Source organism: Excalfactoria chinensis, chromosome 3, assembly GCF_039878825.1.
Source record: "Excalfactoria chinensis isolate bCotChi1 chromosome 3, bCotChi1.hap2, whole genome shotgun sequence".
Classification (NCBI taxonomy): domain Eukaryota; kingdom Metazoa; phylum Chordata; class Aves; order Galliformes; family Phasianidae; genus Excalfactoria; species Excalfactoria chinensis.
The window spans coordinates 76,868,798-76,881,460 of NC_092827.1; the positions used below are offsets into that span (position 1 = coordinate 76,868,798).

Consider the following 12,663-nt stretch of genomic DNA (forward strand, 5'->3'; position numbering starts at 1 on the left):
CAGGCTGGGCACTGCCTCTCCCTCTGCAGTGCCATACAGTGGGGACAGCATCACTTTCAAACACCAGCAAAGAACTGGGGACTCTAGCAGATCTGATTGTTCTTTGCTCCAGAATGTGACTTTGCTGTATCTCCATCCATTCCAAGGGTGAGGATCACTCTCCCTGCTGTGTCCTCCCATGCACCATATGCTTGTTCCAGCTTGCCTTCCAAAACAGCTTAAATGAAGGCACCCATAAACACCCTGCTCAAAGGAAGCTTCTCCACACACATTTCCACTTCATGAAAACCTACACACGTTTCCCCATCCCCATCCCATAATTCAGTTGCTGACATGCTTGCAAATGGACAGACAGACTGATTTTAAAGGGGAATATTCGGATACTCCAATGTGCCTGAAGGATATGGCACACTTTTGTTACTGTTGAGCTCCCAACAGCATGAATCTGTCAGCACTGTGCCTGCTTGGCTTCAGCCCGGTTACCTGCTCCAGTCCTGCTTCTTCTTTCCCTGCAGAGTGAGCCAGGGAGGAGTGAGGCAGCGCTCGCCTTTATGTACAGATATCATGGTCAAAGCAGGGCTGGGAACACCGCCTGTCACTGAAATCACTCAATACACCACATGCTAAGAATCAGTTTTCTGTTGCTCACACGCTCTGCATGGAAACTATTTGGGATTATGCAGTCCCGGTGAGGGTCTGCCTGGTGCTGCTTTCCAAGCAAAATGGTTCAGGCTGAGAAAAGTAAGACGCAGAAAAGGGTATGAGGTAGAAATGGTATAACTGACATTCATTTGCCATCTTCTGAACAATTCTGACTTCACAACCTTTTTAATATGCCCTGAATGCACATCTTGCAAAGCTGCTGTTTTGCAATAGTCCACTGATAGGGAAATGGAAAAATATCGTGTACAAATACAGATAGCACCCTTCTCTTCCACTTGCAACACACTGCCCATACACCATTCTACCCTTGTCTTTGCAGCCAGGCCAACTAAATACAAACTGTTCAAAGGTCCCCAGATAAAAGAGACGTGTCATCTCAGCCCAGTAAGAAAGGCCAGCCCTGCCTGCAAGCAGCACTCAGTATGTCAGAGATGGTTCGCCCACAGACTTGCATTCACACAGGCATTCAGACCAGTATTCCATTTATATGTTATACTCACACTGCACGTTGAGCTGTACCAGGGCTTCCCGTGGTCTGATGTTAAAGCCATTGTACCTGGCTGTCTGGCACTTATAGGTCCCACTCATTTCTCGGCTGACACTCTCCAGGCGCAGCTTCCCATCATAGGTCTCCACCGTCATTGTCCCTGAAGGCATGGGGGTTTCTTTATCTACTCGGGACCAGATGATGGGTGGCTTAGGCTTCCCTCGAACCTCGCACTGCAGCTCAGCCCTGGAGCCCTCCCGGACAGTGATGGCAGACTGACCCTTGGGGACACTGATGGTTGGTGGCACTAAAAGGGAGATAAAAAGGGACTGGTTTTACACAAGGTTTCCAGTAAGCAAGAAACATTCCCAGGATGCTTGTGCCTGTATCACACCAGCAGTCCTGAACTCGACACTGACAATACCAGTGCAATCCCTACAGGAACACATGCCCATGTAAACCATCCTACAGAGCCTGGAGCTGCATGGCACCAAGGGAGATTCCAGCTTCTCCAAAAATGTACCCCAGTGTCAAAGGCAACAGCTCTCCTGAAGCATTTTGCCAGCTCCCACCTCTTACTGCAAAAGCCTCTTCGATCTATTTCTCTATTTCTGGTCAGTAAATTTCCTAAATCGAACTTCCAACTTTTGACCAAGAAATAGAAGATGTCTCTGCTAAGACATCTAGTCTTCTTACAGAGGTTAGACAGAAACAGAGATTTTTAGGGTTAGTGCTTAGTAAACCTCCAGCCTTATCAGACACTCAGGACTTCTGTTTGCTGCTAAACCACAGAAAGGAGCCATATCTGCTGAGTGACTTTGTTTGCTTTACATTGAGATTCACAGTGTGCTGGACATCTCTGGCTCACTCCAGAGTGAGGGGTCTCAGCAAATATCACTCCTGTGCATCACAAGCTCACACAGCAGAGCTGCTGCCTAGCTGGAGCTAGAGCTAATGGCACCGAAATGCTGAAGAAAAACCCAGCTCTCAGACAGCAAACAAAACTGCTTACAAACAGCTCAAAAGAAATCCAAGCTGAAGGGAGAAGAGGTTCTGGGGGAAGTTTGTTGTTCACATCCCCACATTCACCAAAAGCCCAGGAAGGGAAAGCTCATGCTAAAACTCATGTAATGTTGACATTTAATTTGTATTAGGCTTCAGAGTTAACTGTTCAACTGAAGTAAATATAGAATCATAGAATCGTTTGAGTTGGAAGGGCAGCAATCGTTTTCTGAAAGCTCCTCTTTCAGCCCTTCCAGCTGACAATGGTGACACTCGGATTGACAATTTTATAACCACAAGGGCTACGTAATTCGTTTTCATTTAAAGCAAAGTTTAGAACTACAGAGGCCGTAACAAGCTGGCCTGACCAATATTAGCTCAATTCAGTTCCAGCAAGGAAGAGTGTGCTAAACTATTTGCACACATTACAGCCTACAGCTGCTTTCAAGCAGATTTAGGATGGCTCCAGCCCCGTCTCCCTCAGCAGTGACCTCCCAGTGCAACAAGGAAGCCACATTTTCAATTTGCAAGTCTCCCATGGGCTGGGGAACCTCATCACACCCTGTCCTGCGCAGTGCGATGGACGACAGCACTCTCAGCGCCAACAGTGCCAGCAGCCACTCACCTGGCGAGAGGTAATTTTCTCCATGGGGAAAAGCTGAAAATTGCATTTGGAGATTTTTTTAATTAAAGCTGTCTCCTCAGAGCCGCTCAGTGGAAGCAGCCACATTGGTGAGCTCAGGCCTTTCTTGCTGGGAAATGTGGAACTGCCACTGCTGTTCTTCTGCACGAATCCTGCACTCTGGGGAAAACCCACCAAGATTTCATGCAGGAGCCATGTGTTAGATGTGGTTTGGTTGTTGCTGGTAGGCTCATGCTATATGGAGGACTTCTCCAGCAAGGCCAATGGTGTTCACTCCCTGGGTCACAAAAGGGGCTTTGCTGAACCAAGCTGATGAAGGGAGGCTTCAAAATGCCCCAGGATGACCTTCTCCACCAGCAGCCATGTGAGTGCCTGGCTCTCACTCTCCACCAGCACAGAGCAGCTGTTGCAGACACCTCATTTGGGAACCTGGGCCAACCCCTGTGCCAACAGATGCTGCTCAGTTCTTTGGTGGGATCATCCAGGGTCTTCCAGCTTTTTGCTGCCTCCCACCTTTTGTATCCTTAAACACAACTGCACTTTGCCATCTACTGCTCTTGGGCAAAAAGAATTACTCCCAGTGGTGGTGAACCCAACACAAGACCTCCAGAACTAAGGGGTTGCTAGCAGAATGGAAGCACCAGCCATTGGTGTCTTTCAGGTCCATGGCAAGGTGAGGGTTCAGTCTCCAGGCTGTTGGTGAACGTGAGTTAAGTCCCACTGGGAGCAGACTGGTCCCAGCATTTCTGCTGAGACAGATTCCTGAATCAGCAGAATTAGTACAACAATGCATTCTGCTGCGGTGCTGAAGCAATTAAGGTCCAGAAACGACATCAGGACCAGCACAAATAATGGGTGCAACACAACCAGAGACTGAGAATAAACATCCTATGAAGGTTCAGGACAAACTTCATGAGCAGCTGGCTGCCCTCGCCAGATTACTTGCCTTGTGCCATACTTGCAAAGGTCCTGGAAAGACAGCAGGATGACATGGATGTGTTGGAGGGTAAAGCTGGATCTACCAACTTTTCCAGAAGCAAAAATGCAGCTCTGAGACCCTGAATTTTAGTCCCCGGGAAGACTCACAAACTCGCCTATATCTTAGGGCTGTCCTCACCAAGCCATGGGGTGAGGTTTTGACCCTGGTTCTAAAGGTGAGAAGCATTTATAACATATGGAGCCCTGCAGAGAATGCCCAAGACAGATTGAAATTGCAATCCAGTAAACATTAAAGCTTTTCACAGAATTCACTATAACAGATGATACCAATCTTGTGGTCATAGCTTTGAAAATATTCCTCATAAGGAATGCCAAAGAAAGCAAAGAACAGCTTTCTTTTCCTTTTACTCCCTTCTAAGCAAAAGGACTACTGAAATTTGGTGAAATACCATTTCCTCTTTTCTTCCTGCACCATCTGGTGCCTTCTTTGAACAGTCTTATTTTAAAACTCTTAGGATGGAGGTGGAAGATGTGATGCCCAGAAGGTCCCCAGATGTCACAGAGAGGCTCACCTGTCTCTGAGGAGATGTTCACCTCCACGCTGAGGTCAGGAATGGGTGCTCCTTGGAAGGTGGCCACACACAGGTAGGTGCCATAGTCACTGAATCTCAGGTCAATAATCTCCAAGCTGCAGGTCACAGGTGGGAGCTCAGGGTCATTCCTAGTGATGAGTAACCGGTCTGAGAACCTGGCTGGTTTCCCATTCTTGTACCAGGAGTAGACAACCTTCTCCTGGGGGACAGCATCCACGTGGCATGAGAGTTTCAAGTCCTGCCCTAACTGGATGGTCTCACTCTCTTTGATCACATCAGGGGTGATTTGGAACGTGGCATTCTTCATGGCTGGGGTGAACACAAGTGCAAAACCATTTAGGGACAGCAAAGAGCCTCACACGGCACAAGACAACATCCCTCTGCTCCTTTGGAGGGCAGCATCTCTGTGCAATATATATGTCCCAGGACCTTCCCTAGCTAAGCTCCCACAAGCGATCCCCAAGGCTTCACACCTGGCAGACTGGGACCCCTGTCTAGCCCAGAACAATGACACAACCTGGGATGAGGTTGCAAGCAGCCAAAGCACAACTCTTGATGTGGGAGCACAGAAGCTAGCACAACAGCTTCTCCAGTGTACTGATTTCTGCTAAGCATCCCAGTCACCCTTAGTTGTATAAGAACACTCAGGAGAAATGTAAATCTAGACCCTCCACTGAGAAAAAGAGCAACTTACACCTCACCAGTAGGTTCACTGTCTTCTTTGCTGGGTTCCCCACGTTGTTTATGGCTGTGCAGTTGTAGTAGCCTGAATCCTCCACACGGATCCTCCAGATGGTGAGGTTTCCTCCTTGCACAAGGCTGTTGGGAGGCAGCGGGCCGGGAGAATGAGACCAAAGCACCTCTGGCTGTGGGTCACCGCCTGTCAGAGAGCACTGCATAGTGACGTTGTCACCAGGGTTGACCACCAGTGTTTCATTGACTGACAGTTTCAGAGCAGGTGGGGCTGGAAGAGGACAAAGAGGAACACTTCTAAGCTTGAAAAGGACCTGTCTGCTCACCTGTTCACAGCTTCATGCTTTCTAGGATTTCTTCTTGAAGTTAGCCAGTCTGAGAAAGGAGAGCTGTAGGGACCCATTAATTCATCACAGATAAAAAGCAAGATCATCAACACACCTTTTTGAGTTAAAGCATCCTTCTCTTCTATGGTTAGAAAACTGCAAGCAGGACCTCCAGACAACCCAAACAAGAGGCCATACTTAAAACACCCCACAGCCATTACACAGAAGAGGGACACAGGTAGGCATCCTATTTTAAGATTGCTCTCTGAAGGTTCCCTAGGCTTAGGACTCCGTTCAGGAGAAAAGCCTGCCAAGCTCTCCTTGCACAGAGAGAAAAGACAATAAGACATAATTTGGCAATGGAAAAGCCATGGTTTAGAAAACCAGACCATGAGTAGCAATTCTGCACCCATCACACAGGTGTCAAATAGATTTCCCCATTGGCCTACAGACTATAAACCAAGTCCTAGGATGCTCTTTCATGCACAGCTGAACAATTGGGAATGATTCAAAATGTCTAGACAACTTATCCTTTGAACAACCTACTATGTGGTTTTGGCTTATTTTATTTCTGCACTCTTCTCACTACACCTCTCTCCCCAAACTGATCCCAAACTCCTCCCTTTGTATTCTCAGTTTTACTGCATCCTCCCTTTGCATTCTCTGCTTCATCCCAAGACAAGCTTATTAAAGCCCTTGTCAGCATCACTGCTGGCTCCATCCAGACAGAGCTGAGAAAGTAGCAGTCCCCAGCACAAAGGCGGGGAGTATGTTTTAAGTAACTGCCATAATAATGCAAAATAAGACATTGTTCCATATTCATGAAGCTTGATTTAACAGCATCATTATTTCAGCCTCCCTCTCCCTGGACCCTGTGTTAATGAGCTGTGCTGGGTTGGTGTTGGATCTCTGAATTACAGCCCGTACAAACAAGGCGATGAGGAGTGCTCTCTCCTCAGCACCTGCACCATAATTTAGCAGTGCAACAACTGCTATGCTGGAATATTGCGTTAGCACACCAAATCCAGTGCCCTCTCCCTGGCCATGATATGTGCTTTTTGCACCAGATGTGGACAGCCGTGCTTAAGGATGAGGGTTACTCTTCTGCCTCCTGCTCTCCTGGACATTTTGAGGCCTGTGGTTGGAGCCCTTGAATTTTGAGAGGCCACAGCCTGCACTCAGGGCCTATGACTGCTCCCAGCATTCCAGGAGAGAAGTCCATGCCCAAAGGTTGATGCTCATTAAATGGCAAAGCAAGCATTTGTCCTCTCTGGGCTCCAGATGGCCTCATGAAACTTTGAGAAACCCAGGGACAGAATAACAGACTGTGGTCGGGCAGGACACTTTCCTATGGCAAGAAGGAATACAGCTGATACCATATAGCTGTTCCTGCCCCCTGACACTAAACAGGTCTCAGTCAAGGGCACAGACAAGCCGATAGGTGAAGCATCTTGCCTGGGAACATCCTTGCAACTACGTCAGAGCTAGAGAAAGGTCAAAACCTGCTTACATCCAGAAAGATGTCAGCTGGGGAGCACGAGCCAGAACTCCAGCAGCCTTTGGTTAAGATTTTGGGATCCTGTGTTGCTTGATGTGCAGATTGGACCAACGCTCATCTTGCAAAGCTGTAACATGTTACGGGCAAGGAAGCACGGAAAAGAAGTGACACATTGGGCAAGCACTGCCTTGGGGCAGGTTGTGCATGCATGTAAGATTGGAAGCAGGGAAGCTGCGAAGCTGCCACCTACGCAGCTTGAGGCAGAGTCACAAAATGGAGCCCTGGCTGTGGCAGTCTGCATGGGCTCCCACTCCCACTCCTATCAGTAGATAGGGGTTAACAAGCTGCAGACATTGTTATGCATGAGATGAATCTCATTTATTTGTAACCTGTGGCAATTCCTTTTGTTCTTGGCTCAGAAAACCTGCTGGCAGAGTCTGCAGAGAAGCAAGGGGACCATTACAAACAAAGAGTCGCTTTCAATTCCCTTTGAAGTCCAATTTGCTGCAGTAAAACTGCAGGAGAATTAACCAGCTGGGCTGCTTAATTTTGCAGAAATCAAGGAAAGAGAAAACATCAGCCCTGCCCTGCTGGAGCAGGCAACGACAGCCTGGTGCTGAGCTGGCAACGTGGTTCTGCTGGATCCAACCTGCTGCTCCAGAGCCACAGGACAGCAGCAAGGAAAGCCTCCTTCCTGCTGAGGCTGAATACTGAGAGCTCTCTGCCTGCTGTGAGGGCCAAGCCTCTGACTGTGGGCTGGAGAGAAGCACATCTCTATGCTGGGCACTGTGGTCTGCCTAAAGGCAAATGCCCAAGGAGCCCAAGTGAACTATCTAAGGAGGAGCAAACAGACTGAGAAGAGCAGATTCCCTTGGCCTGACCCACTAGTTCCTCTCAAAGTCAATTGCAGCTGGGTCTATAAATGTTTAAGAGATCGATTTTCATGCACCTCTGCACCCTTCTCGGTTGCAAAGGCATCCTGAGGAAAGGAGGCAACAGAGGTTGCTGATGCATGAACACAAGAGGAAAAGAGATCTATGCAAAACAAGGAGAGAATTACGATTTCTTTTTACAGTATTTTCTCACCTATGCACAACACTACCAGCATTGTAAGCAAGTCAGATAATATTCATTGATAAACATTCTCATGCTATTTAACACAAACCCTACTTTTAGTACAATGCCAGATTCATTTTCATTTTTGAAACAATTTAATGGGAACACATTAGCCATAGTCTCTGAGCTTGCAGTGTCAGGCTACTTTATAACTATGCATAAACATGCATTTACAACTAAAACACTAGAAAAAAAATCACTAGATGCATAAGATATGCGAACCAAGTTCAGAGTTTTGGTAAGTACCTAATAAGCTGGTGCTTGATAGGATGAGAGGTAACAGCTCTAAGGTGTGCCAAGAGTGGCCCAGATTAGATACTAGTAGACATTTATTCATGGAAAGAACGGTGAGGTGTTGGTACAGGCTGCACAGTGAGGTGGTGCAGTCACCATCCCTGGAGGTGTTTAAGAGCTGTGTGGATGTGGCACTGAGGGACATGGTCAGTGGGCACGGTGGGGGTTGGTCAATAGAAGCACTAGATGATCTGAGAGATCTTTTCCTACCTTAACAATTCCATGAATTCAGATGTATGCTGGCTTCTGATCCGGCAACAACTTGAAAATACATTTTCCCTATTCACTCAGTAAATGAAAGGCTGGGCTGTCCGAGGGGAGGGGGAGTGAAGAGAAATGTTATGTTTTAAAACTTTTCAAAGGTAAAGCCACACCAGGAAATAGCAGCTGGCCAGGATCCCTTTCCTCACTATGAACACAGGTTTTTAAAGGGAATATTCTAGCAGCATTCTCTGCAGTTTCATTCTGAGACAATCTCAGGAAGTGACACAAGTTGCCTGAGCTGTATTCGCAGAGATCTTACCACAAGGAGAATATTTTTATTCCAACGTAAGCTATAGCTCACTTCTTTTTTTCTTTCTTTCTTAATAAAATGAAGCAACTATTGTTCAGCAGCCTGGACTCAGTCAGATCAATAAACATAATTTATACTGTATCAACAATATCCCATCAACACTTGTCAACATCAAAAGTGTTCTGTTTCCACTGCATAAAGATGACACCAGGGATACAAACTACTCTGTGCTACAGAAGAGAGAGGTGAATAATTCAAACACCTACATCGCCTTCCTTTCTGATCATGGAATACCCCAGAGCTGGAAGCAATTTTCTGACATTTACTTATTATTTGAAAATATTCAAGACAAGCGGGGACTCTGTCACGCTTTTATTTATTTATTTTTTTCTTCCCTCTTGTTAAATGGACTGGTTGCAGTCAGGTCTTTGCAATGCATTCGGTACATGATTTCAGCTCTTGCATGTCAAGCAAGAGGCACCAAATTGATTCTGCTTGCAACTGGAGGTGCGCTCAGACCCTGCCAGCATGGATATCAGTGTTTGTGTGCATGTGTGCAGTTCTAGGATTTATTTATTGGGAAGGCACCAGGGATATTTGCTTTCCAGAAACATCCGTACCCGTGGGACCCCTGGGCTGGGAGTGCTCTGAGTGCAGCGCTACAAAGCAGCACATAGTCACATGTGGATGAATTATTTGTAAGGACTTCTGCAGCAGCTGCCTTCCTCCAGACTGTATTAAATTTATTTTTAAAATCACTTAGAATTATAAATAAATAAAGTAGCGTCTGGATTAAAAACTCCATTGTGCCCCAACACCTACATGTAGTCTGCTTTAATGATCACACAGAAGGCCTGATCGAGGCACTGGCTGCAAGAAATTAAAGCATCCCTGACCACAGAGCTCCTGTCTTAAGGATTTACAACAGTCAGTCACACGTGTGAACTGCAGGTGGTCTTCTAAAGGCCGTAGGCCTGGAGAGGCCATGGCTGCTCAGCAGGCTGCTGCATTACCTGTGGTGTTTGTGAGCTGGAAGGTGATCGATTTGTCAGGGATGCTGCAGACATTGCGGACAGACACCTGGCACGTGTAGCTGGCATAATCCTGGGGCCGCAGGTTCTTCAGCTTCAGGACTTTGGTTTCACCCTGGGAGTCAGAGAGAAAGGAGGAGAAAGATACATGTGTACAAAGTACAGCTCATTGCTGCAAGTCCATCACCTGGCACAAGGCTTGCAAATAATAACAATTCAAACCTCAGGAAGCTATGCAGACTCCAAACCCTCCTAGCCATACACAAAGGAGACACAAAGCATTTGCAGGGACAGCTCCCTCCACCTCCAGAATTTCTCAAAACACCCTGCAAATGACTGTCACAAAACCTGAAAGCAGTGCCGAATGGGTCTGGGATTAATTTCGTGTCAACTCTTGTCACAATCATCTCGTGGAAGTAAAAAAGCCTTAAATGTCCAAGGACAGACCCTGAGCTCATGCTGAGATGTCAATGGGAGATTAAATAAAGTCAGTGGGGACTCAACATTGCAAAAACAAAGTAAACCACAGCTGATGCTGGCCTAAATATGGACCATCAGTAGTTAAGCCACAAAAATTGCAGTAAAGAAAGAAAGAAAGGTAATTCAGAGAAGTACTCAAATATCCCTCCCCAGCCCTTTTGATCTCTTTTCTCCAGATTCTAATCTCATTTATGCTGGCATAAATCCAGAGTGTCTGCACTGAGTTTGATAGCCTTTTCTCACGCTATGGCAACAAACAAACACAAGAATCACTTGCTGGCACTCCATCATGTTATAAAAGCAGAATAAAGTTGTTAAATTAACAATAGATGTGTTCCGTAAATTTTTATTTATGGAATGCGGAAAGCTTGGAGATGCATCCTGTGGTTTGCACACCCTGCAACTCATACGTCTTCCCACGACAGCTTGTCGCTGCTATGCTCCTTGTGCTTGTCTAAATCTCTTTTGGAGAAACCATTCCGTAATTGCCTGTAAATGTGAGAAGGTGTCAGCATGACAAATCCTCTTGAGGCAACCTCAAGGGACTGGACGATGAGCTCAGGCATGCTAATATGCAGAGAACAAGGATTTGAACCGAGTAAATTAGGAAGATAAATACCTAGGAGACCAATAACCCTATGGAAGTCCTGTCCCCCGAGATTTGTTGCTATGCTGCACAAATGATGGCATTTACAACGTGCGTGTCAGCTAGGGACTTATACAGTCGTACGTATCCAGTTTATTGATTAGTAAATGTTGCGTAAATGTGTATAAACCTTCAGAGTAAATAAGTTTTTAAAAGCTTAAAACAGCAAAATCTTTGTCCTTTCTAGAGCAAAGGGCTACCTGAACCTGACTCTGATAGCAGTTTATCTTGCCTGTCTCAGACAATTGTATGAGCCCTGTGAAGAATGTTTTGTTAAGCACAATTTATTTGAGCTCCAGGAAGGTTTTACTCTCCAGATGTGCCGTAGAAGCGTGCTTCACCTAACTTCAACTCTTCTCAACCCAAAGCCTCATCAGGGCAGGAACACTGTCTGATTGGAGCTGCAGGGTGTGGGGCCATTTACGTGTTAACCTGGCACTGCAGTGAACTTACACCAAATGCCTTATTTATCTGGAGAAAACAGTTTAAGTCCTAGGACATCCTCTTGCTAAGCAATGTATCCTGTTAACCATAGAGAGCTTAATGAAAGCTGGATGTACCTGTGGTGGCTTCCTCTGAGGACAGGGATGTCCTGGTTGGATGCCACAGATCACCAGACAAGACAAAGCTCTCTTCAAGACCAAACAGCAGCACTGACCTACAGCATTTCTGCAAATCTGCTTGGGAACCCAAAGCTCTGAGCTCTCTCCTAATCCCCCTTCATGTTTCCATTTGGCTGCCCATTTCCACGACTTGCAGAAATAGTGTGTTTCAATAAAACATGAACACAATTGCATTAACTGAAAGGTTGCCTGGGGCATCGCTCAGAAATCAAACTCAGTCACAGTATGCTTAGAGCCCAGCTTTGGGAGCGTCCGAGAACAGAACTGGGTGTAGGATGAAATGAGTGCCCTCAGGATGCGCCCTCCTAGCCCTCCCTTCCTATCCATCCTAGCCATCCTCCGTAAGTTCTAGTACTGAGTGACATCCGAAGTGCGTTCAGAGCTAGAAAAACCCCCTCAATCATCCACCGAGTGATCAGGAAAGTGACTGTGAAGAAAGTGGCATTCAGGAGGGCTACGTGGCTATGCAAGGGCAAGTCCAGCACAGGCAAGCAAGGGGAACAGAGAGGATGTGAAACAACACCTTGTCATACGGTGATGGTCAGAGAGTGCCCAGCCTCTATTGCTTGTGGCCAGTAGGAAAATCTCTTCATCTTTTGGAGATGCTCAAGGTGAGGCTGGCCTGGTCTCTAGGCACCCTGATGTAGCTGTAGGTGTCCCTGCTCATTGCAGGGGACTTGGACCAGATGGCCTTTTAGAGTCCCTTCCAACCCAAACAATTCTAAGATTTACCTCACCAAGCCCACTGCAATCCTTGCCATTCTCTCACACTGCTAAATAGGAAGCACTTTCTCCTATTTATCAAACTTGGGTGCTCATTGAAGAAAAAAGCAGCACAGAATGAGAGGAGACCCGATCTTGAGATTTTTTTTTTTGCTTGGAGAACAGTCTCAGCCACCCCACAGCTACATAAAACTTTGTGTCCTGCTCTCAGGGACAGTACCAAAATGGAAAGAAATATCATGCCAAGGACACTAGGCTGCCATGCTCCCTCCTGCTCTCCTGCTTCTCTTTCTCCCTGAGGACCTATAAACAGAAAACCTACCAGCCCTTTTTGGAGCTGGTGCTCCTTGCATTGCCCACCAACCTCTCCCCACCATTGTAACACACAGATA

General features: G+C 46.6%; 1 protein-coding gene across 2 annotated transcripts in view; it reads right to left on the reverse strand.

The window, feature by feature from the left end:
• MDGA1 (MAM domain containing glycosylphosphatidylinositol anchor 1) overlaps positions 1 to 12,663 on the reverse strand; it is a 128,684-nt gene that overhangs the window by 67,760 nt on the left and 48,261 nt on the right. For both annotated transcript variants that reach the window (XM_072332526.1, XM_072332525.1), the window contains exons 5-8: positions 9,782 to 9,914; positions 5,022 to 5,291; positions 4,307 to 4,636; positions 1,164 to 1,457 (exon numbers count right to left, since the gene is read on the reverse strand). In XM_072332526.1, coding sequence (XP_072188627.1) covers positions 1,164 to 1,457; positions 4,307 to 4,636; positions 5,022 to 5,291; positions 9,782 to 9,914 — 1,027 coding nt within the window. The remainder of the gene's footprint in view (positions 1 to 1,163; positions 1,458 to 4,306; positions 4,637 to 5,021; positions 5,292 to 9,781; positions 9,915 to 12,663) is intronic.